General features: G+C 44.8%; 1 protein-coding gene across 1 annotated transcript in view; it reads left to right on the top strand.

Moving 5' to 3' along the window:
• LAMC3 (laminin subunit gamma 3) overlaps positions 1–26,570 on the top strand; it is a 79,393-nt gene that overhangs the window by 3,468 nt on the left and 49,355 nt on the right. Inside the window, exons 2-4 of the mRNA XM_027869606.1 lie at positions 14,312–14,616; positions 17,049–17,179; positions 22,039–22,205. Coding sequence (XP_027725407.1) covers positions 14,312–14,616; positions 17,049–17,179; positions 22,039–22,205 — 603 coding nt within the window. The remainder of the gene's footprint in view (positions 1–14,311; positions 14,617–17,048; positions 17,180–22,038; positions 22,206–26,570) is intronic.

Raw genomic sequence — 26,570 nt, 5'->3', positions numbered from 1 at the left:
TGTGTGTGTGTGTGTGTGTGTGTGTGTGTGTGTGTGTGTGTGTGTGTTGGGAGATCCTGATCAAAGTTATGTTTTAGGACTGTTAATTTGACCACCAATACAGGATGACTTGCAGAGAGGAAGGCCAGAAATAGGAAGGTGAATTAGGAGGTTATTGTAATAGTCCTTGTGAGAGGTAATGAGGGCCTGGATTTATAGTGGCCGTGGGAATAGACAGGAAGAAAGAGAAATATTGCAAAGCTAGAATGACAGGATGAAACAACTGATTGCATGTGGAGGGGGAGGGGGAGGGGGAAGGGGAAGGAGAAGCGTGGGTAATTGGGGACACCATTGAGAAAAATAGGTTGGACCATCACAGAGTTCCCAGGAGACTGTTTCTTGGATGTTTCATTTTTGGAGAAAGGAGATCTGAGGTCTAGTAACTAATTCACTAGGTAAATAATTTAATGTCTCGGGGCCTCAGTTTCCTCACTTACAAAATGGGAATGATAATAGAATCACAAAATCATAGCAAAATAGAATCCCAGTGGCAGAGGAAAAGTAGTGATTTGCCTGAGCTCTCCCCCACACCCCTCCAAATACCTGTAAAAAATGGCTCTAAACAAATTCTAAAGCAGCAGAACCCACAAAAAGACAGAGTGAAACAAATTTTCAGCCCAAGACAGCCTGGGTGGTTGATCGGAAAACAGAATCCCAAAATCGCACAAAATCTCAGAGCTGAAGAAAATCTCGGGGGCCATCTGGTCCAACCCATATCCAAACACAAATTCCCTCGACATCAACCCTCACAAATGCTTGAAAACTTGTCATGAAAGGGAGCCCATCTCTCGAGTCAGTCCATTTCCCTTTGGGATAACTGTCATTAATTGCTGTCCTTGATTTAAGTCTCTCTCCACTCCAAGCCATCCTTCACACCATGTCACGACCAATTACTCAATAAATTCCAGGGTCTCCTATTACATCTAAGATCAAATCTAAACTACTCTGTTTGGTGCTTAAGGCTCTTCGCAACCTGACCCTTTCCTTTTTTTCTAGAACCCTCACACATGACGCCCCTCCATGAACTCAATGGTCCAGCCATACTCTATTTGCTATTTCTCATACCTAACACTCTATCTCCTATCTCCATGCATTTGCACCGGCAGTGCCCCATATCTGGAATACTTTCCTTCTTCATTTTCACTTCTAGAATCCCTGGTTTCCTTCAAGATTCCACTCAATCCGACCTTCTAGAGGGAGGACTTTCCCTGTCCCTCACCTGCCCCACACTTGCCAGTGCCTTCCTTTCAAAGGTTACCTTTTATCTATTCTGTATGTTAGGTAGCTAGGTTGTGCAGTGGGCAGAGTGCTGGGCCTGGAGTCAGGAGCACTCGTCTTCTTGAGTTCAAATCTGGCCTCAGACACTTCCTAGCCGTGTGACCCTGGGCAAGTCACTTAACCCTGTTTGCTTCAATTTCTTCCTCCGTAAAATGAGCTGGAAAAGGGAATGGCAAACCACTCCAGTATCCTTGCCAAGAAAACCCCAAATAGAGTCATGAAGAGTTGAACACAACTGAAGAACAACAGCCAAATGCCCTAGATTCCAAAGGGACTTTCGAGCCTTTGCTTGGCAGAAGTTAAATGAAACCAACGCATCTCAACCCAATGGCCCCCTGCTCCATCTGTTGGCCTTATTGGTTTGGGTGTTACCATCCAAGCTAAATCTGTTAAATCTGCTGTTTTCACTAACTTTGACCTTAGAGTGCCCTGTAATCACACAGTCATGGGCCCATAGACCAAGAGTTGCAAGGGATCTTAGGCTCCATTTAGTTTTAGTCCCCCACATTTTACAGATGAGGAAAATGAGTCCCAAAAAAGTTAAGTGACTTGCTCAAGGTCACCCAAACAATAAACTGGCAAGGCAGGATATAAACCCAGGTCCTCTGACTTCAGAACCAGTCTCTTTCCACTGTCCCATGAACCTCTGAAAAAGTTCCTGACTTCCAGGCAGAGGCTTGTTCCCCACCCTCCACCCCCCACCCCTGGGAAGGCCATGGAGTAAAGTAAGACATGATAGAAAAGACAGTTAGACAGTGGAAAAAACAGCAGCCAATGATTGCTTGGCTCCCAGAACAACCAGTCTCACTCCGCACAATTCCAGGAGAAGGCCTAGCATACCCCATGACAGGCAGTGAAGGACTGGCACTACCAATTCCCCCCACCCCACCCCACCCTGAAGTGGATCTGGGAAATGGATCCCAGACATTGGGAGCTGGGTCACTTAGAGAGCACTAGCCCTGATGCCTGGTACAGTCCTCTTCCCGCCCTGCCTCCGCCCCCCCACCCCCAAACTTTGTCTGGAGTCTAGCTTTATTTGCTTTGGAAGCTTGGTGGGGGGCCAGGGGACAAGCTCCCTCCAGATTTGGTCTGGAATGCTGGGTCCTGGGCAGGTCTACTGGGTCGGAACAGGGGTTGTTTGTTGACATGACACCCCCAGTGGCTCCAGCCCAGCGGGCGGAAATAGCCCAGCCGGTTGTCCCCTGATTCCTCCTTCGCACCGGCCTCAGCAGAGGCCCTTCCTGGGTTGGCTGCCTCTGCTCTTCCCTTCCTCCCCAGGCAGGACAAGGGGCTCCAGGGGCTTTGGGAATCACCCAGGACAAACCCATTCACCCCTCCTCCTTCCAGGCCTGCTGTGCCGAGAGACCCAGCTGGGCTGGGGGCCTGTGGAGTAGGGGGACATGATCCTGTAGGAAAACCACAAGGAACATCGCCAGAAAGAAATGGGAAAGTAGGGAAGAGAGTCAGCCAACCACAGTAACTGTATGAAGGGCTCTTAAAAGCCCTGAGGGGCAGGAGAGCTCAGGAGCTCTGTACACAATAGCTTAAGGCAGCAAGATATAGGTGTGGGAGAATCTGAGCTCCTACACTTATTTGTTTGACTTTAGGCAATAAAGAGGATAGCTCACATTCCTCTGATGCTTCAAGGCTTATTATTAATTATGTTTGATTATTACATTATTATCAGTCCTAACCTATGAGGCGTACTATTACACTCTGTACATTCCATTCTGTCTCTGGTCTCTGTGTCTTTGCAACAGGCTGGATCTCTCTCAGGGGGCTGGCTGAACCTATTCCACCAGTATCTTGCTGTTTTTATCCAAGCCCCACGGGATATGTGGAATTCATCCAAAACCAATACAATTCATCAGCCAACACCTGGCTTAGGCTTTAGATCAACTCAGTCAATAAAGTCTAGGCCTCATTTACACTCAAATCACATATCTGATTGTTCCAATATGGAACTCAGTCAAAGAGATATTCTAACACAGGATGGGTATGGGATGTATAATATCTTGCTAAATGTGTAGTCACAGTCAAATGCTCTTCTCGTGTAATGTGGCATATTACAATTTTTTCTTCTATCATTCGTGGGTCTTTTTGACCCCATTACGGGGTTTTATTGGCAAAGATACGAGGATGGTTTGCCATTTCCTTCTCCAGTGGGTTAAGACAAACAGAGGTTAAGTGACTTACCCAGAGTCATACAGCTAGTAAGTGTCTGAGTCTGAATTCAAACTCAGGCCTTCCTGACCCTAGGTCTAGCACTCATTCCACTGACTGCCTCAATTATCTCTGTTTATTTCTTCCCCCTAGTAGACTGGAAGTTCCATGAAGGCAGGGATTTTATCTTATGCAGACTTTCTGTCTCCCCTGGCACCTGGCACAAGACACTGCATAAAGCAGGTGCTTAATGAATGTTTCTTTAAGTGAAATAAAATGCAGAAGGAATAGAGACATGGTCTCTGTTCTCAGGGAACTTATGGTGCCATTGGGAAACAGTTGGTCAATTGGTCAATAAGCATTTATTAAGGGCCAACTATGTGCCAGGGCTTGTGCTAAGCACTGGGCATTTAGTGGCTAAGGTAGCTGGTGGAGCAGTGGAAAGAACACTGGATTCAAATTCGGTTTCAGATCAAACACTTGACATTTACTAGTTGTGTAACCCTGGGCAAGTCACTTAACCCCAATTGCCTAAAAAAATGAAAAATAAAAATTAAAAAAAGAAAGTAAAAAAAGAAAGAACACTGGACCTGGAGTCAGGAAGACCAGAGTTCAAATCCAGCCTTAAACATTTACTAGCTGTGCTACCTTGGACAAGTCACTTAAAAAAATCTCTGCCTCAGTTTCTTCAACTATACAATAGGGATAATAACAGCACCTACCTCACAAGTTTGTTGCAATAATCAAATGAGGTAAGTATGGTAAAGTATTTAACACAGCGCCTGGCACATAGGTATAATATTAATGCTTCTTCCCTCCCCTTTCTGTTGGGTATACAGAGAAAGGCAAAATCATGGTCCCAGCCCTCAGATTGCTTACATTCTAATACACCATAGAGAAGCAAGAAAAAAACTCATCTAAACAGAAGAAATGAGGACTGAGATGCTGCAGGGAAGAAATGCCCAGGCTTCTCTGGATCCTAGACCTAGAGCTAAAAGGGGCTTGTGAGGTCATCTGGACCAAACCCCTTGTTTTGCAGACAAGGGAACTGAGACCCAGAAAGTGGCTTACCTGCAGTCATCCAAGTAATGAAGGGCAGAATGCTTGATATTTCCAAAGCACACTTTCTGGGCCTTATAACAATCCTGCGGAGAAGGGCAGAGATTATTGTACCCAGTTAGCAAATGAGAATAAACAAGGCCCAAACACTTGTCCAACTTCAGAGAAGACTAAGGCTGAGCTGGGAAAAACTGAAGTTCAGTAAGGATGGGGTCCCTGTGGTCCAGCAAGGGGGCAGGAAGTGGGGAAGGAATTAGTGCTGGTATTAACCAGGAAATAGGAGTGATGGAGTGAAAAGGGGGAATCAGGAATGCAGGTGTCAGCTCTGCCACTAACTAGCTCTGTAACCTAAAGAAGTCATTTCCTCTGTCTGGGCCCCAGTTCCCCTACCTGTAAAATGGGTGGATAAGACCAGATGATCTTGCATGTAGGTCCCTCTTAGCTCTAAGATTCTGAATTATGTGAAGCTAGAATTTATAGTTGCCAAGATATCTCAAAGGTCATCTAATTCAACCCCATCATATCATAGAATAGAAGTTTCTTGAGGGTAGGACCCATTTAGTTTTCATGCTTGTACTCCTAGCATCTAGCATCTTTTTTCTTTCTTTCTCTCTTTCTTTCTTTCTCTCTTCCTTCCTTCATTCTTTTTTTTTTTTTTTTTTTTGCTTAGACAGTTGGGGTTAAGTGACTTGCCCAGGGTCACACAGCTAGTAAGTGTCAAGTGTTTGGTCTGAGATCGGATTTGAACTCAGGTCCTCCTGACTTCAGGGCCGGTGCTCTATCCACTGCGCCACCTAGCTGCCCCCTTCATTCTTTCTTTTTTAACTGAATCTATGATTTCATTCATAAAAGGACCTCACTTCCAGGGAACTCCCTATCAAAGTAGATTTCCACCCACTGCAAGTTAAAGTCTTAGAAAATTGCTTGGTGCATTGAAAGGTGTGTTCAAGGTCACATAACCAGTATGGGTCAGTGGTAGGACTTGAACCCACAGTCTTCCTGATTCCAAGGCCAGCCTTTTATGTACTATGGCAAAAAATCATTTACCCTAAAAAAAAAAAAATCATTTGCCCAGCATGTAGTAGATGCTTAACTAATAATAAATGTTCATTGATAGGTTGGTGGAAACTGAGGAAGAAAAAGTTTAAGGAACCAATCTAAGTTGACACCAGTTATCAGCAGTTAAGCAGCAGATTCCATCCCAAATCCTCTGACGTCAACTCTATTACCCCACAGCTGCAAGAACACTGTGCTTAGTGGGTGTACATAGATGAATCAGCCCTCGCGAGGTTGATAAAAAGATAGTCATATTGGGTTTGGGCTTCTCCTGCAAATTTACCATGTTGTAATTTGTACCAGAGTTACTTAGAGGGGTTTTGGGGTCCCACCAAGAGTTGGCCTTTGAGCCAGGAAAATCTGGTCCTACTCTGACACATATGGGCTGGGTGAGTCTGTACAAGTCACCTAACCCTTCCAAGATTCAGGAAAAGTCTGTAAGGGAGAGAATCAACCTGGGGCACATGGACCAGTCTGTGGAGAGATTTTAAGGAATCTGAGAGTTAGGATGGGGAAAAAAATAACTCTTCATTTTTACTCATCTCTTACTGAAATTCAGTATACACTTCAATTATTTAAAAACTTTATTCTGAGAAGGGATCCAGAGACTTCATCAGACTGCCAAAGGGGTCCATGACACAAAATAGGTTAAAACCCCCTGCTCTAAGCCTACAAGTTTCAGAGAAGGTTATGGCCTGCATTGATAGAGGGAGTTCCCCATATCAATCACATCACTAGTCTTTATGCCCAGTCACAGGGACTATACTTATGGCAATGTGTTATCTTCTCTGTTAGTACCTTGAAGGCAAGGACCATATCTTACTCATCTGTGTAGGTCCAGCAGCTAGCACTCATGCAGAACACAGTGGGCACTCAATGAGGTACCAAGTACCAAATGGGCAGGACAGACAGTAAGGGCTGTAGGAATTTGGAGAATGGAGGAGATGACTGAAGACTTGGTCATCTCCTTTTTAGAGCTTGGACTATATCACCTGACCAGAGGGCTGCGCTCTCAGCTAGCACAGGAGAGACATTAGGCAGCCAGGCTGTTAGGATCATGGAACTCCCAGGGCAATGCAGTGCAGTCCATCACCTGTGACCCAATCCAACAGAACAACTCCAAATAAGAGAATCAGATGGACCAATGGCCATCTCCTTGGACCAGCTGGGAAATGAAACTCATCTAGAATGACACTTGGGGCCATTAATAAAAAACAAAGCCAGCCCCACTTCCTGGCTCTGTCCAAGCAAATAATGAGTTCAAAGTGGGAGAGGCTTATTTTGGGAAAAGGCGAACAAAACAAAGTCATGTAATTAAAGCCATCTGGGGAGCAGTCGCCTTGGGCCCAGACTCTCTGGGAAGGTGGGTGAGGGGAGTAGAAATAGAGGGAAGAGGAAAGTCTGAGTTTGGCTACACACTCCCTGCCCTAGAACATGATTCTCCTCCTGCTGGGACCACCCAGACAAAGATGGCTGACGCCTGGAGACTGAGGCTGGGTGGGAGCAGTCACCAACGGCACCTGAAGAACTTTGGTACTGGCCCCCCTCTCCACTATCCATCATCTCTCTTTCCACTTTCTCTCCCCCTCCTCCCTCCCTTTTTCTTGACTCTCTCTCTTGTTCTCAAACCCGCCAGATATCTGCCAATGGCAATCTAGGCCTTCATGCTATAATCAAAATAGCCCTGAATTTGGAGGTCAGAGACATGGTTTTGAGTTTCAGTCCATATTCTGAGAAGCTGTGTGACTTCAGACAAATCATCTCATCACTGGGCTTCATATTCCTCATCTGGACTTCAGTAGACCTGGGATCTTATCAATGTATTTATTTCAACCACTGGCACAGATCTGAAACCTAACCTTCTCATCCTTTTCAACTTCTCCATGTCATTCCATAAATCCTTCACTTCACTAGAAGACATACTGATGCACTACAGGCCTTTGTTCACTGTAGCAATACATCAAGCTATTTCCCATGTATGCCTCAGCCTCACTGCATGATTGGTCAATGTCCTTTTTCCTAGTCATGCATGTCTCTGATCTCATCTCTACCTTCTGGCTTCCCCAGCTTCCTTCAAGTCACATCTTCTGCAAGAAGTCTTTACTGATCCTCCTTCATTCTCATCCCTTCTCTTGCTATGGTTACTTTATTAAATGTCTTAGCTTTGAACCAGCTGTGTCCTCTGGCTGATTAGTAAAAATAAGTACATCAGTGGGGGCTTGTCACCTATGGTTGAGTCGATGCACATTCATAGAGTATATTGAACCTAGGGTAGTCTTATCCAGGGGACCCCCAATGAGATTGGGTGAGATCATCCCTTCTGATGATATTTTCGATTTATCCCCTATATAGCTTGCTTGTACATAGTGGTTTGCATATCGTTTCCCCATTAGACTGTGAACTTCTTGATAGCAGGGACTGTCTTTTGCCTTTCTTTATATCACCAGAGCTTAGTACGGTGACTGTAACAAAGTAGGTACTTAAATGTTTATTGATTGACTGACTGACTGAAAGGGTTACAGAATGTCAGGGTTGGAGAGACCTCTGGGGTCCACCTAATTCAAACAATCCCTGAACAAGATTCTGCCTCACAAGTTGACGTCTAGACTTTTGCTTGAACGCTCCAAGGAGGGAGAATTATATTCCCAAGGCCACACCTTCCACTTTGGAAGAACTCTGATTATTTGTAATTTTTCCACTTTGTGGAGCCTGAATCTGTGTTTTGCCTTTCATTGTATCCCCAGCACTTAGCACGATGCTTGACACACAGTAAATGCTTAATAAATGCTAGTTAATTTACTGACTGCAACTTTCACTCACTTTTCCTATTTCTGTCCTCTGGAGCTAAGCAGAAGAAACCTAATCCCTCTTCTGGGTGATAGTTTCAAAACACTTGAATATTTCCCCCAAATCTTCATTTCTCCAGCCTAAACATCATCAGTTTCTTCAACCAGTCTTCATACAGTATCAATCAGTTGTCACTCATTTATTAATCACCTATGTGTTACTTGGCAGGCCTTGTGCTAGGGCCTGCGTGTGGTCTCCAACTCCTTCACTATTCTCAAATTAAATAATACATGGAGAGCATTTTGCGAACCTTAAAGTGCTAGTAGGTATCATTTATTATCAGTAGTATTATGATGATTTCTAATTTCCCATCTATATAAAATGTTTATGAGAATAATCTACATGCTTATTAAGAATATCCTTGATGAGGATATTAGAAGAGGGAAGGTTTTTACAAGTGATATTCTATAATAGATTTCCTTATTATCATGCAATTGAATTACATGGAGAGAACACAAGATTCCACTGTGTTTATTGTTTATTGACTACTCCCCCCAAAGCATTGAATTTAACACAGCAAAATGCTGCCTGAAAGGTTCTCCTCCATCAAGGTGTCTCCCATGCATCTGTCAAAACTATAAAATAGGGAGCAGCTAGGTGGCACAGTAGATAGAGCTTTGACCCTGGAGTCAGGAGGACCTGAGTTCAAATCTGAACTCAGACACTAGCTGTGTGACCCTGGGCGAGTCACTTAGCCCAATTGCCACACACTCACACACACACACACACAAAGGCAAAACTACAAAATAAAAGATAACTTTGTTCAACAACCCTTTGATTATTAGTTAGAGGAAGCTAAGTGACCCAGTGTATGGGATTTGGAGTCAGGAAGCTTTGAGTTCAAATCCTGCCTCAGTCACTTACAAGCCAGGTAACCCTGGACAAGGCATGCAGCCCTCCAGCTGCAGGGCTACATCGGTGATACTACTCCTTCTCCAGGAGAGGTAGATGGTGCGTGCAACCCTGGATTTAGGAAGACTCATCTTCCTGAATTCAAATTTAGCCTCAGACATTAGCTGTGTGACCCTAGGCAAGTCATTTAATCCTATAAGCCTCAGTTTCTTCATCTGTAAAATGAGCTGGGGAAGGAAATGGCAAACCGCTCTGGTAATTTTGCCAAGAAAACCTCAAATAGGGTCATAAAGAGTCAGACATAACTGAACAACCACTCCTTCTCTAAGAAGCACATCGCTGATGAAGACTTCTCCCTCTAAGAGGCCAATCCTCCTGACCTGGGAAACTTTTAAACCTAGGAACGCACAAACTTAGGATAACTCCCAAGTCCGAGAAAGTCCACTCTCAGTTCCCTTCCTATAAGGGCTTGCAAGCCTAGGCCACAAGCTCTTGCTGGAACTCTGTCAATACCCTAGTGGCTGCCTTATGTTGAGTCAGAGAAAGTCCATTCTCAGGAAATCTAGTCTCAGATCTGCACTCTGAAAAGGAAACTCCAAGGCTGAAGTATAAGGCACCATTCTGGGGCTGCCAGGCTAGCTCCTGCAGCTTGCCATGTAATTCCTGCCAGTAGGTATTAATTGCTCCTAGAGGCAGAGCTAAGAAATCTCCTTCCCAAACCAATCCCTTGCTGTAATTCAGAAGAAGAGGAGGGGAGAATATTGAAAAAGGCCAAGAAGAGGGACAGTGCCTCTGACAAAAATTCAATCCACTAACTGTCAACTGCCAGTCATCTCTGAGGGATCATCAGTCACTAAAATTGATCGGAGGAGCCTCCTGTCTCCTTTCAGCAAGACTCCAGTGCATATGCCTACCCCTGTGGAGGGACCCTCCAGATGTTACAGGACAGAGGTCCACATGCTCCAATCTCATCAAGTTGCTTGGAGATATGGATAGTCAAAGGATATGTGAGCAAATAATTCTCAAAAGAATCAGAAACTATTTACAATATAAAAATTGCTCCAAATCTCTAACAATGAGAAATGCAAGTCAGCATAAAACTGAGGTTTCATTTCATGCTTGGTAAATTGGCAAAGATGATAAAAGATGGAAATAGTCAATGTTGGAGGGGTTATGGAAAGATATGCATATTAAGACACTCTTGGTGGAGTTGTGAATTGGTCAGGGGTAGGGAACCTGCCGCCTCAAGGCCACATATGGCCCTCTAGGTTCTCAAGTACAGCCCTTTGACTAAATCCAAACTTCATAGAACAAATTCCCTCAATAAAAGGATTTGTTCTGTAAAACTTGGACTCAGTCAAAAGGCTGCACCCAAAGACCTAGAAGGTCACATGTGGCCTCAAGGCCACAGGTTCCCCAACCTTGGAACCATTCTGGCGAACAATTTGGAATAATAATAATAATAACAATCACCATTATTATTATAGTAATAATGATAGTATTTATATAGTGCTTTAAGGCTTGCAAAGAGCTTTACAAATCTCTCATTTTATCCTAACAATAACCCTGGGAGGTAGATGCTGTCATTATCATTTCTATGCTACAGATGAGGAAACTGAGGAAAACAAAAGGTGAGCAGAGTGACTTGCCAAGGGTGACACAGCTAATAGATGTCAAGGGACAGGTTCAAACCCAGGTCTTAGGGACTTGAGGTCCAACACTCCACGTACTGTGCCACTTGGCTTCCTATAGTACAATTCCCACAGAGTTAGGCTAGGAGAGTGACTAAGACGTTTATCCCCTTTGACCCAGACTCCCCCCTGCTAGGCACATATGCACTAGGTGTAGGATACTACGTATCATGTCAGACTTAGTTGTTGGGTCGGATTAGTTTTACTAAACTGCTTTTTTTAGGGGGGGGTTATTTTTTTATTCTTTGTTATATAAAAGATAGTTCTCTGGGTAAAGTGAACGGAGAGATATAATGGTAGCTAGAGGTGATGTCAGTCAGTCAATAAACTTTTTTTTGTTTTTTTTTAGGCAGTTGGAGTTAAGTGACTTGGCCAGGGTCACACAGCTAATAAGTGTCAAGTGTTTGGTCTGAGGCCGGATTTGAACTCAGGTACTCCTGACTTCAGGGCCAGTGCTCTATCCACTCTGCCACTTACATGCCCCCTCAATAAACATTTATTAAGGGGTTATACTGTGCCTGGTATACGGTTAACACCTTAATAAATGCTTGTTGACAGACTGGCATCACCTCCAGTATCGGTATACAAAGCAAGGCAATAATAACAAGATAACTAAAATTTTAGTAGATTGGAGAACTGATCAGTTTGCACATTTTGATACTTACCCTGTATTGTTTTGTACTATTTTATAAATATGAATGAATGATCAGTGAATGAATGAAAATACTTACTACATCTCAAGCAATGTTGGACAATTGGAGCCCAGTAAGGTACTCAACAGTAAGGGATGAGAGGAGGGGAGGGAGGGTTGAAACTGAAAGGGTTAAGTCCTCCAGGGCATAGTCTCTAGGCTAGGCAGCAAGGAGGCTGCTGAGATCCATATCCCACTGCCCAGTCCACTCCTGAACTGTGAGCTCCATAGGGACAGGAATCCCCTCTTGTCTAAGCTTTGTGTTTTCCCCCGTGCTAAAAACAGTGCTCTGCACACAGTAGATGATGTTTGTTTAACAAATGTTTGTGGAGGTGAATTGTAAAGAATGTGAGGTAGGCTCGAACCTGCTGGGAAATACAAGATTGTTTCTCTCCCATCTGGATGCCGGATGGGCCACCCTCTTGTTAGGTGTCCCCAGAAGCTTAGCCCAAAAGAGAACCCGAGTGGAGACAGAACTTGTACCGAAGTCACATGCAGAACTAGTTAAATGCTCCCCATCACACCTGCACAGCCTGATATTGCAGACCAGAGTGTAATCCGATGCCAGTGCTCAGGTTCCCTACGGCCACCTGTCAGTCAGTCCTGTGCTCTCTCTGGACCAATGACCCTGTTTGACCCAACTCAGTTGAGCTATCACACTTATGAATACCGGCCCTCAGGGTGGCCCCATCTCCCTGAAGCCAGGCTTCCCTTCTCGGCCTTGCCTCAGGCCACTGGGCTGCTTCTCAGGTCGTGAAAGCCCCGAGTGTCCTGACAAGCCAAGGAAATCAGCACATAGCTTTCCAAGCACAACAGGAAAAACACAGAGGTGGTGGGGTTGGGTCGGCCACTTGGATTTCTGGCAACTGCATCCCTCCTTGTCTCAATACAATCACCTCCATCCCAGCATGGAGATTGACATCTTGGGCTTCAGGATTTGTTAGCAGGCCACTACTGTCCTACAGGGTTTGGACTTTTGCATTCAAGATCCCCACCCCCTCCAATGCCCCCCCCCCCCCGCACCCCTTGAAGGACCGTTAATCTTAGTGTGGGGGTGGGTGGAGGGAGAGTCAGTGAGGCCCAGGGGAAGCAAGGAAGTGGTTCCAGGTCACACAGCATGTCCACAGCAAACGTGAAATTAGCAAATGTGGAATTAAAGTTCTAAGCCCTGTGGCTCAGGCCAGATCTCCTCCATCTTGCATTGTTCTCTGATTCATTAAAGTCTGCTGGCATTCTTACAGCCAGCCCTGATATGAACACAGTAAACAGCTATACCAGAATTTAGCTCAGAGTCTAGGGATTTTAGACAAAACACAGCAAGGTTTTTTTTAAACAAAGTTAGAGAGTTATTTTTCCACTCCACATAATGAAGGGAGACATTACAGAATAGCAGAAAGAGACCTGACTTCAAATCCCTGCTTAATAATAGCCAGCACTTATTTAAGGTTTATTAAACACTTCCTATAGATTATCTCATTTAATTCTCACAAAAACTTTGTGAGGTAAGTACTGTTATCATCCCCATTTTAGAGATGAGAAAATTGAGACTAAGAGGTAAAATAATTTTCCTAGAGTCATATAGTTAGTAAGTGTCTAAGATAGGATTTGAACTCAAGTCTTCCTGACTCCAAGATTCCTGTTACACACTGATATACCCAACTGCCTCCCTAAATGTTCTACTACTTGTATAACTTTGGGAAAGGCACTTTCCTTTTGGGGGGCCTCACCTGTAAAATGTGGGGCTTAACAGTAAATGATCTCTAAGGTGCCTTCCAGTCCTAAATCCTGTGACCTTAAGTTTTGGGGGTTTTTCTTTTTTTTATGGTAGTGGTATTGGGAGGTATATTCTGTATCCTAAGGACCAAAGACCCCACAAACAGGGATAGATCAACTCTTCTTTTGGAAAAGGAAATGGCAAACCACTCCAGAGTCTTTGCCAAGAAAACCCCACGGACAGTATCGGCATGCTAAAGTCCATGGGGTCACAAAGAATCAAACACACACAACTGAACAGCTGAGTTACTCTCCCTTCCCTGCCCCTTATATAGAAGAGGGACTAGATTTGTTCTGTTTGGCTATGGAGACCATCTCTAGGATCAGTGGGAAGAAGTTACAGGGGCAGCACAGAGTTTTAGTAAGGAATCATTTCACCTGAAGCAAAAACAGTCGAGCAGAGCAGTGGTGATGCAGAGGACAGTCTGGCTGTGGGCACAGTTGTGCAGACCCGAGGCAATTGTACCTCACTGTAATACGGGCTGACAGAAGACAGAAAGGTAAGTCAAGGGTTTGGTGATCTGTTCCCATAGGAAAGAGGGATGCCTTCCTGTAGAGGAAGTGCAGCTCCCAGGCAGGAAGCGTACGTCTACTACCCTAGATGTTGGCATCCTGGGGCTAAGCTCTGCTCTCCCCATGCTAGTTACAGCTCTGGGGAGGCAGCTTTTGGCTGACTATAGCCAACAGTGGGATAGACTGCCTTACATCTCCCCTCCCTGGAAGTGATGAAGGAGCAGCTAAATCACCAACTGTTGAGGATATTGCGGAGGACAGACTTGTGTGGGGAAGGAGGGCTGGATTAGATGACCTCCCAGGTCCTTCCTACTCTGAGCAAGAAGGGCTGATTTCTTCTTGGCTGCAGGTAAAGCTTATGAAATCACCTACGTGAGGCTGAAGTTCCACACCAGCCGTCCTGAGAGTTTTGCCATCTACAAACGCAGCTGGGCTGGGGGTCCTTGGGTGCCATACCAGTACTACAGTGCTTCCTGTGAGAAGACGTACGGCAAACAGGAGGGCCAGTACCTGCGACCTGGAGAGGACGAGAGGGTGGCCTTCTGCACTGATGAATTCAGTGACATCTCTCCACTGAGTGGAGGCAATGTAGCCTTTTCCACCCTGGAAGGCCGGCCTAGTGCCTACAGCTTTGACGAGAGCCCCATCTTGCAGGTAAGAGAGACCCAGCCAGGCTCAGGGGGAAGGGCCTGAGCTGGGATTTGACAGACCAAGGAGCTTCAACTTTCTGTCAAGCTCCAGCAAATCATAGATCTTAAAGGCATGGAACTAGAATTAGTGGAGAAAGAGCTAGGTTAAGAATCAAGGGACCCAGCTCTGTTCATGGTGTGTTCACATAGCTAACTGTATGAACTTGGGCAAATCACTTAACCTCTGGGGCCTCAGTTTCCTCCTCTATACATTTTGAAGGGATTGCATTAGATAATCTCTCTAAAGTTCTTTCCAGCTCTGCATTCTATGATTCTGGCATCTGGCCAGCTGTTAAACAGGAGGATAGAGCAAATGTTCTGAATTATATCACCTTGGTGTTAAAATATATCTCTGCTAATGTAAACTAACAGGAATCTTACATCCATCTTTGCAAAAGAGGGAGAGATTTGTCTGGGGGAGAGTTCCCATTTCACTAGCTGAGAATTGAATTAGGTTATAACTTCAGAGACTATAAGCAGATTCACTCTTCTGGAAAGCAAAGCACCGTGAAATCATCCCAGACCCAATTAGCATCTCTGGCCCTACTTGTCTGTGCAGCAGGTATGAGAATTGTTAACCAGTCAACAAGAATTTATTAAGCACTAATTATGTCCCAGGTACTGCGCTAGGTAGTGGTATAGAAAGGCAAAAAAAGGAGAGAAATGGGGCAGCTAGATGGCGCAGTGGATAGAGCACCGGCCCTGAAGTCAGGAGGACCTGAGTTCAGGGCCGGCCTCAGACCAAACACTTGACACTTACTAAGCTGTGTGACCCTAGGAAAGTCACTTAACCCCAATTGCCAAAAAAAAAAAAGAGAGAGAGAGAGAAGGAAGGAAGGAAGAAAAGAAGGAAAAAGAAAGAGAGAGAAAAAAAGAGAGAGGGGGAGGGAGAAAGGAAGGAAGAAAATAAACAATCCCTGTCCTCAAAGAGCTCAAATTTTATCTGTACTTGCCATCCCCACCCCCCATTAGATTATAAGCTACTTGAGGGCTAGGGCTATGTAATTTTTCATCTTGATATCCTCAGTGCCTATCACAGGGCCTTGTTCCATTCATCTTAAGTATTTAATAGATATTTATTAAACTGAATATTTGGAGAATGGAAGAAGTTCAGATTGGATGATCTTTGTCTCCTCAGTCAAGTCAGGGTCGCAGTAATCTGCTAAGGACAAATGGAGGAAGACATCGAGTTGGTCAATGGAGAAAAAGAAAAGATTTGGAAAGAGCCTCAGTAGCTGGCGTGATGAGTCAATCAGAGATGAGTAAAAGGCTTGCCATGTAGCCAGAAGGGCTCAGTTGGAGTCAGATTGCCTGAATTTGTGGTAGAACTGGTCAGAATGATTTCTTAGCTATCTCCAGCAATGTTCTGCTATGTGGAAGTAGGTACAAAGGAGGAGGATTGTGAGACCTGCCCAGGGGATCAGCATGATGGGAATGGCAGAAGGTCTAGAGGCTGAGGGATCAAGGTGAAGGAAGAGGCATCTGCTCAGCTGAACATTGGTTCAAGATAAGGTAGTGAAGGAAGTGAAGCCAGACTAGCAGGAGTGGGGAATCTGTGGCCTTGAGGCCACACGTGGCCCTCTAGGTCCTCAAGTAAAGCCCTTTGACCAAATCCAAACTTCACAGAACAAATTCAGTCAAAGGGCTGCACTTGAGGATCTGGAGGGCCTCGACCTGGAGGGCCTCGACCTGGAGGGCCTGTGACCTCGAGGCCACAGGTTCCCCGCCCTTGAGCCAGAGCATGAGTGATGGATAGGGAGGATTCTGCTGCATTTAGGAACCATTGGTCATAACAAGAGTAAACAATGGTTTTGGCTGGGAAGAGGAATTTCTAAGGGCAGAACAGAAGCCTGCTACCAGACCAGGGGATGGCAGGAAGCAATAATGTCATGAGGGCAGAGATTGTTTTGGTTTTATCTCTGTATTTCCAGTGCCTAGAGCACTGTTTGACTCATGGTAGGCACTTAGTCAATGCTTGCTAATGGATTGATTGACTGGATCTGGATTTAAAGAACCTGGTTTCAAATCTTTTTGTGACATTGGCCAAGCCAACTTCTATGAGACCTCGGTTTATTCATTTGTAAAAGGAAGGGGTTGGGCTATGATCTCTAACATCCGTTCCAATGCTAAACCAATGATTTTATAATGAATTTCAGGTTGAGGACGCTCAGGGAAGTAGGTGGAAAAAATAAAACTTCACAGACAGTTCACTGCTTAAAAGCAGGGAAATGATGTAGGTGACTTCTCAGGTCACAGGATTCTCTAACTCAATGTCGTTAGCTGAAACTGGCTAGCACCTAAATAATGTAGAATATCCAGGGGGAAAGAGACTACCAAGGGATGGGGGTGAATGCCTAAATAGCCACTGATGTGTGTGACCCTCCTCCCCTCCCACAGGAATGGGTAACCAGCACAGAGCTGCTCATCTCCCTGAACCGGCTCAACACGTTTGGGGATGACATCTTTAAGGACCCCAAGGTGTTACAGTCCTACTATTACGCAATCACTGACTTCTCTGTGGGAGGCAGGTAAGTGGCTGGTAGGTTCCAGTGGCCTGGTGAGGGAGGTAAGAGGTAGGGGCAGTCTCAGGCCACAGCTGAACATAAAGGACACCTGAGCCCTGCAGTAGCTTTGGAAAGTCAGATTGAATAGAAGGACTTATATGAACTGATGCAGAATGAAGGGAGCAGAACCAGGAAAACATTGTATACAGTAACAGCAATATTGTATGACAATCAACTGTGAATGACTTATGTAGTCTCAGTAATGTAATGATTCAAGACAATTCCAAAGGACTCATGAGGAAAAATGCTATCCATCTCCAGAGAAAGAACTGTTGGAGCCTGAATGCAGATAGAAGCATACTATTTGTCACTTTCTGGTTTTTTTTTTCGTCTTTTCTTTTCCCTTTGGGTCTGTCTTCTTTCACAATATGACAAATATGGTAATAAAAAAAAGTCAGGCTGAACTGGCTTGAGGCTTGACTTCAGATTCTAAAAAGAACTAAATTCCATTCCTTTCTCAATGATAATTAAATAGAGGTCTTTTTGGTCCAGATCTGGGATTTCATCAGGGGAGGGGCCTCCCAGTGTGGAAACTCCTTCCATCCATGCAGCTCAGCACCCCATCTGTAACTTACAGTCTTAGAGAATTACCTGAGCTGCTTTCCATGGTCTCCCAGGTAGCATGTGTCAGAGGCAGACCATGAACCCCATACATCATAGCTGACCTTATATCCACAATCCCATAGTGTCTCTGCTTGTAAATGTCCTCTAATTAGACACCCTATTAAAAGGGGCTTCTACTTACTATGGGTAAATCACTTACCTTCTCAGAGCTTCAGTTCGTTCATCTGAAAAATAGGGTTAGTCATATTTTCACTAGTTCTGTCACCAGACTGCTGGGAGAAAAGTATTTTATAAATCTTAAAATAAAAATGAGTTATGATTCTTATTATTACTTAGAATCATAATATCAGAAGGGACCTTATCAATCATGCTGTGGCCTTTGTGTCCTCATCCAGTTCCCCATCCTCAATTTTGACAACCTGACAAAAGGAAGTTTTTCCAAGATGCCAGGTCATCTTTCTCACTATTATCATCAGTCACCATTAGGACCAAGAGACAGAAATCCAGGTCTCTAGTACCTAATTCTGCCAGGTCTAGCTATATGACCTTGGTCATGTCACTTCCCCTAAGATTCAGTTTCCCCTTCTATAAAAAGAAGAGGTTGGACAAGATGATGTCTAAGGTCTCCACCAGCAGTAACATTCTTGGACACTAAATGAAAGAGTACCACTTAGCAGGCTGGGAAAAATAATGAGGGGAAACGGTCTGTTCAGATCTCATTGATTTGATCTTCTCAGCAAATCCCTTTGGCCCATTCCCTTCATCTTCTTCCTCTTCCGTTCCTGCCTGCTCAGCACTTCTCCAAGTGAGGAAGTCTCCCCCCACTAAGCACAACTGACTGCTATTGATTGACTGGGGAGGAAGTCAAGGCAGCTGAGGGCAGAATGGAAGGGGACTGGTGGGAGGGAGCAGCTGGTGGAGAGAACGGGGAGCAAACAGTCTCATTAAAGAAAATTAAACGATGATTTTTGACCATCCTATCAGGAATGATCTTAGGATAGAGTAGAAAGGCAAGATGTGATGAGAGCTTATTAGACCCCTCTAGAGTAGCAAGTCTGCCCCAACTCACTCTGGCAGCCCGGTAGGATCAAGCAATCGATCCCCCTTCCATCAAATCACTCCTCCCTGCTGTGCAGTCCTCCCCTGAGAACAGAGAAGAAGGGAAAACAACATTTCTGGAACTTAGTCAGACTTTCCTCTTGTCTCTCCTCCCTACTCCCATATTTAACTCCAAATGCCAACTTTTACACTAGTGGGCAGAATAAGAATTATGGAAACAGATGTTAGAACAGGAAAGAATGTCTGAGCTGAGAAAGGCTTTATGATAGAGAATGCCAGAGCTGGAGGAGACCTGAGAACATAGACTGTCTAAGCTAGAAAGAGTCTTAAGATAGAGCCTATGAGAGTGGGAAGGAACCTGAAAATATAGAATGTCCAGCCTAGAAAGGTCCAGAATGGCAGATCTGGAAGCCAACTGAGAATATGGGATATCTGAGTTGAAAGGGACCTTAAACTATAGGTTATCAGAGCTGGAAGGAACATGAGAACATATAGCATAGAACATTGGAGAGAAGAGGGACTTTAGACATCATCTAGGCCTACAAACACACACACACACTGCAGATGAGGAAACTGAGTCTCAAAGAGGGAAAGCAATGTGCCGTATGTCACATAGCAGACCAATGGCAGAACCAAGACTAGATTCTAGGTTTTCTGACACTGTACTCCATATGCCAGCGTTAAACAGAGATGGTAGGAGGCTTAGAAAATGACCAGTGTCCATACAGACCCTAGGGCTGAAATTGTACCCCACCGGGGTTTCTCTAGGGTGACTTGCGTTAAATCACTTTTGATTTCTGGGTTCTCTTAGGCCTCTGCTAGACCAGCCACTGGCAAGAAGCTGATCCTGCCAATTAGTAGCCCCAGCTTTCTTTCCAATGGGCTCTTGTGAAACTAAATCTGTTTCCACTTTGCCTAAATTTGCACACTCCCTAGCCTGGGCTTGGAAGCTGCTAAAAGAACACTTCTCACCCCTGCCCCCACATAGCTGAAAATGAATGGAAAAACTTCCCTGCATGACACAGAATTATTCTAGAGAATACTATAACTTGGAGTACAGGAAAGAACACAGGATGGGGAGTCTGGAGAACTAGATTCTGGTCCTGGTTTTGCCACTAACTCCCTGTGTGACTTTGGGCAAATAATTTTTCTCCTCTCTGAACCTCAGTTTCCTCATCTGTGAAATGAGGAGTTTGGATTAATCTCTAAAGTCCCTTCCAACTCTAACATTCCATAATATGAGGGCCTTTCCTGTTCTAGCCATCTGTGATTCTATGATAAGGATGATGCCACTGGTAGGGACTCATCTAGGGAGTGGTAGAGGGAATAATCATTTTTGAGCTAGGGACAGGTCTTTCAACTCCTGAACAACTGGTTCATGAGTTGAAGACGATGATGTTGGAGGAACACAGCTAGGAGAAGGGAGGACTGAAGGAGGAAGGTTGGGCTATAACCCAGGTGATGCAGGATGGTGCCAGCCACTCTTTCTCTTCTATGTTCCCTTAACCAAGATCATCTCAGCCCAGAACCCAGGGCCATTCTAGTACCCTAGAAAGCCAGTCCACAAACTCCATGTACGTGGCACTATGCTAGACATGGTATAGGGCACAGAAAAATAGTAGAACATAAAAAGAGCCTTTTTTTTTCCTTTAAGTAGTTTATACTTTATTTGGAGACCCAAGAGGAGCCCACTTCAAACCATTAGAGAGCAATACAAGACAGGGCATTCCCCGCTTCCCCCCTCCACCCTGAGACTATATGAATGAAGGTGAGAAAGGAGAAAGGTGCACACTATCAAAGGGGTGGGTGAGACCAGCTGCATTTCTCTGTCTCCTGCATCATCCCCACTCAGTCTTCACTTTGAAGCCTCCAAGGAGAGGGAGAGCAGGCTGGTGGGGTAGGGGAGACCAGAGGCCTCCAGTTGCTCTTCCTCCCTCCCTTCACTTCAGGGGTTTTGAGGCAGAGAACATCTGGATTCAATTTACATCAGGCCAGACCACCCTCAGACCAGCAGCTGACTTTAGAGAGAGATGCTTATGGACCGTGGACAGGTGGTTCCGCTAGGAGGCGCCCTATGGCTCCCTGCAGAGAATCCATTCCTCTCTCCATGACCAGCCTGACACCCAACCATGAAATAGACAAAGTTGGCCTTTGACTCAGCCATGCTGTTACATGGAGATCAAAGCAGCCTATTGAGAGATTTTACGTCTTGTATCCATTCCAGGAATTGCCTGAAATATATGCCCCTCTCCAAATTTAAAGAACTAAACTGTAGAACAATGCCCACCTACCCCCCAATCCCAACCCCAACCCAATTCCAATGAAATGAAAATGACCCTACATTCAGTTGGTCATCAGTATTTATTGAGCACAAAGTGAGGACAGAGAATTTATTTAGTTCTGTGAGAGGGAAGAAGAGGATAGACGGGGATTGAGGGACCTAAGGGAACTAGAAAAGACACTATCCAGGCCCAAAGAGACAGTGTAATGGTAGTAAGAGTGGGCGGAGCTAATTCAAAAGGGCAATGGCCTCCTTACTGGGGATAGCAGCGGGGAGGGTCATTATAAGGTATAGCTGCTTTCTTTGATTCTGCTTAGTTATGCCCTGAATTTTTATTTCCATCTAGAAAGAAGTATACTTTACTAGAGATAGCTGTCATTTTGGGGAGTTTAGGAGGAATTCGGTAGTATTATGAACACTAGGAATAGAATCCAGGCTGTTACCTCTGGTACAAAGGGTTTAGAACCATAGGCATAGTCCTAGTTTTGGAGAGAGAAGACCTAGGTTTGAGTCCTACTTCTAACACTTACTGTCCATGTTACACTGGGCAAGTCATTTCATGTCCAGGAGCCTCAGTTTCCTTATATATAAAATGAGAGAATTGCCCAGGGTGGTCTAGATCTATGACTCCATGGTTCCTGGTTGTTTTAACTCTTCATTTGCCGGGTTTCCAATTACTCCTAGCATCACAGATTTGGAGCTGAAGGGACAGTAGAGATCATCATCGTCTGATTTTACAAATGAAAAAAGTGTGGCCCAGAAAGGATAAATGTTTAGCTCAGAGTCAAACAAGAAGTAAATATCTGAAGCAGAATTCAAACTCAGTCCATCCTGACTATTCTATCCACTGCATGATGCTGCCTCTACTACTGGCTTAGGGGGCTTCCAGTCAGTCTCACCTTCTTGTTTTTCCCTCCAGGTGTAAGTGTAATGGGCATGCTAGTGAATGTGTCCTTGATGAAGGAGGCCGGCTGGTCTGCAGCTGCCAGCACAACACCACAGGAACTGACTGTGAGAAGTGCCTACCCTTCTACCAAGACCGGCCCTGGGCTCGGGGAACATCGGAGGCTGCCAATGAATGCCTGCGTAGGTATCTTAGGCAGGAATCAGCCTTGGAGTTGGGGGAGGGGGACAAAGGTGGGGAAGGAAGACGATGAGCTGACAAGTGTCTGTTTCTGCTGCTACGCATGTTGGGAGATGACAGGGAGGCATAGGCAGGATTGGGAGAATTAACATGATACCTGAGTTCTCAATGAAGCTCCAATTGGGAGAAACACAGCAGAATATCTTCCCTGGCAGCTGGCTCTTGGGTAGGCCTTAATATCATAGGATTTTGCTAGAAGGAACCTTAGAAATCGAAGGATTATAAATCTAGAGCTGGGAGGGACCTCAAAAGTCTTTGAGCTCAACTCTCTTATTTTATTCATAAGGAAATTGAAGTCCAGAGAAGTCAAACTTGCCTAAGGTCACAAAGGTAGTTACTAGTAGAGGCAGAGTCAAACCTGGTTCCTTTGATTAAAAATCCAGTGGTTCTTCCTACTAAACCATTATGCCCAGTGAAAGGCTCAAAAGACTCTCTCTGTGGCAGTTAATAGTGGCTTCTGGGCTCCCAGGTCAGCTGGCTGACTTGGGCAAAACATGTCAGTCCATGCCTCAGTGTCCTCATTGGTAAAATGATCAGGGTAGATTTTTCCATCTCTGTAGGCTTCCCCTTGAGAACCCTTTCAGCTCTAATATTCTGCAATTCTTTCAGCTGTGGCCTTTAAGAAGCTTCATATCCACTACCTCAAGTCCAGTCTGAGGTCATTCACCACGGGCTCCTTTTTCTCCCCGTTTCCTCATCTCATATCACTCAGATGTCTTTGCCACCTTCTCCTCTCATTCCAATCTCACACGAAGAAGTGACTTAATCTTTACTGAGGCCAATCCTTCTACCTGCACAAGCAAATCCCATTCCATCCTTTCTCCTCTAGCATATCTCCCTCTCTGTCATTTCAACTCTGTCACTTACCTTCACTCTCTCCCTGTCTATTTGCTCCTTCTCTACTGCCTGTAAACGTGTCCATGTTTCCCACATACTGGAAAAAAAAAAAGCAAACCCTCATTTGATCTTCCTATGTAGGACTGTTGTCCTAGATCTCTTCTGCCCTTTGTGGCTAACCTCCTCTAAAAGGCCATCTGCAACAGATGCCTCCATTTTTCTCTCCTCTCACTCTCTCCTTAAATCCTTATAATCTGACTTCTGACCTCATCATTCCACCAAAATTGCTCTCTCCAAAGTCATTGATTATCTCTTGGTTACCAAATCCAATGGTCTTTTCTCAGTCCTCATTCTCCTTGACCTCTCTGCAGCCTTTAACGCTGCTGATCCCTCTCTTCTCCTTAAATCACTCTTCTCTCTGGGTTTTTTTCAGGAATGACACCACTCATTCCTGGTCTGAGATTCCTTCTCAGTCTCTTTTGCTGGATTCTTCTGCGGATCCAGGGTGAACCCCATCCTCCATCACCTTCAAGCCACAACTAAAATCTCATCTTCTACAGGAAGCGTTTTACAACCCTTCTTAATTCCAGTGCCTTCTCTCTCTTATTTCCTGTTTATCCTGTATATGGCTTGTTTGCATATATTTGTCGGCTTGTTGGCTTCCTCATTAGAGTGGGAGCTCCCGGATGGCAGGAACTGTCTTTTGTCTCTTTTTGTATGCCCAGTACCTAGCACAGTATCTGGCATGTAATAGGCACTTAATAAATGTTTATTTACTGACTGACTGGTCTGGGAAAGATATTTTTGAAAGGACATTGATGCCCCATGAGTTAGGGAATGGCTTAACAAATTGTAGTACATGAATGCAATGGAAGGTTACTGTGCTGTAAGAAGGGATGAATAGAGAGAGCATGACAAGAGATATATATATATATATGAATATGTATATGTATATATATATGTACATATAGAATGGATACAAAGTACAATAAAGAAATGAGCAACTAGGTGGCTCAATGCTGGGCCCAGAGTCGGGAAGACTCATCTTCCTGAATTCAAAACTGGCCTCAGACATTTACTAGTTGTGTGACCCTGGACAAGTCACTTAACCTTGTTTGCCTCAGTTTCCTCATCTGTAAAATGAGCTAGAGAAGGAAATGGCAAACCACTGCATCATCTTTGCCAAGAAAACCTCAAATGGGGGTCATGAAGAGTTAGACATCACTGAACAACGACACAATAAACAAAACCAGGAAAACAATATGTACAATGACTACAACAATTTAAATGAAAAGAACAACAAAACAATAAAAAATGAATGCAGAAAAATTATAATGACAAGCTTGTTCCCAAAGAATACATATCAGCAGACCCCTTCTACCCTTTTCTGTAGACTATGAGTGTGGAACTCTACATACAATGTTGGATTTTTTATTAATACATGTTGATTAGTTTTGCTGAACTATGAGTGTGGAACTCTGCATATAATGTTGGATTTTACATATATATATATACACATATGTATATAGGTTAGTTTTGCTGAATTGTTTTTTGCTTCTCTTTTTCATTCATTGTTATGAGGGATAGCTCTCTGTGTGGGGGGGGGAGGTTAAAAATAAAGGATAATCAACTAAAATTATTTAAAAAAAAAAAAAAACCATTAACAAGCTGGAGAGCATCCAAAACAGAGTTACAAAGACATTGAAAGACTTGGAAACCATGCCCCATGAGGATCAAATGAAAGGACTTGGGATATTTATCCTGCTGAAGAGAAAACTTGGGAAAGAGACAATTGCTGTTTTCAAGCATTTGAAGGGCAGAAGAAGGATCAGTCTCGTTCTGTTTGGCCTCAGAGGGGAAATTTTAGAGCAATGGGAAGAAGTTGCCAGGAGAAAGATCTCAGCTTGATATAAGGAAAAATGTCCTAACAACTAGAACTGCCCAGCATAGAATAGGCTGCCTTGCAAGGTGGTAGCCCCCTCTTCCACTGAAAGGTTGGATGGCCATTTATTAGGCTTTCCTGCCTGGGAAGGGATGCCAAGTCCTAATTTGTCCTAGCTGGCCTCTGAGGTCCTGTCCAAGTCTGAGAGTCTGTGATACGTGTCAGTGATCGACTTCACTGGGGGGAATGAGGCAAGTCAGAAATTAGGGAGAGGCTTTGTATAGTTCTTTATTTGGATTTAACCATTCAAGTCCCAGCTGGTAATCAAACACAGACTTCCCTGGGCAGAAGGATTAAACCCCCCCACTCAGTCTTTCCCAATAGGCCTGTGGCCATGCTTTGATGTCCACCCTTCACCCCCTCATTTCTGAGTCTGGGTCCGTGCTGTGGTTTTCCCAATGTAACCTCAGAAACACAAAGGAAGAAAGGATGGCTCACTCTCCCAGGAAGATGGGGGCCAGCAGGGGAAAGCACTGGCCAATCAGCAGCGACTTCATCCCCTGTCTGCCCCAAGCATAGCGTGACGATCCTGCTACCACCGTCTGCCCACCTCCCCCTTTTCGGCTCTGCCCTTTTCCTCCTGCCAGACAATCATCAGTTTGTGTTTAAGTCTCTCCTACTTGTTGCCAGCTGTTTTTGGGTTGGGGATGCCGAGCAGAAAAACTCCTCAGCAGACAGGACTCCTGAGCCAGGCCGTCTCCCTGGACTTGGCCTGCAATGGACTCCAGCTCTGGAGAAGGATGGCAGAACACTGTGTTCCACAGCACAGGGTGACAGCCCTGTAGGACTCTGGCCTTGCCCTAATGGGCTCCTGCTGGTCTCCGTCGTGGGGCCTCCTTAAGGGAGTTCTCCCACCTTTCTCCTGTATAGTTCTGCTCTGAATCTCCTGTTCCAAGCGAGTCACTGAGCAATTGCCAGATGGACAGGAGCTGGACTCATCCCACAGCCATCTTTGCAAGGCCTGTTGATTCTATGTACCCAGCACATCTCATTTCCATACTTTTCTCTCCATTCACAGTGTTGCTTCCCTCATCTAGGCCTTCAGGACCTCTTATTCAGACTATTGTAATAGCCTCCTAACTGTTCTCTTTGCCTCCATTTGCTTGTGTCTCAAGTCTACCTTCCCCACAGCTGACAAAATCATCTTCCCAATGCAAAGGTCTGACTATGCCCCTCCCCTGCTCAAAGCCCTATAGTGGCTCCCTATTGCTTCTAAGATAATATGCATCCTGGGTCGCCTCCAGTCGTCCTGATCTATATCTGGCCACCGGATCCAGATGACTTCAGAAGAGAAAGTGAAGCTGTTGACTTTGCACAGCCCTCCATCACTTAAATCCAATTCACTTTCATATCATGGCATCACCTCTCCGATGTCACGGACCTCTTCGAGAACAAAGGACAGACAACAAAGATAGCACGAACACCTCAGCCTGGCTTTTAATCCTATCCTTCCTCAATCAAGTAGCATATAAACTCCCTGAAAGCAGGCACTGTGCTCCGGGGATCATAGGAACAGAGATCTGGACCA

This window comes from Vombatus ursinus, unplaced genomic scaffold, assembly GCF_900497805.2.
Source record: "Vombatus ursinus unplaced genomic scaffold, bare-nosed wombat genome assembly UNPS02014793.1, whole genome shotgun sequence".
Classification (NCBI taxonomy): Eukaryota; Metazoa; Chordata; class Mammalia; order Diprotodontia; family Vombatidae; genus Vombatus; species Vombatus ursinus.
Note: the sequence above shows the minus strand (reverse complement) of the source record. Positions and strands in the feature narration are given on the sequence as shown.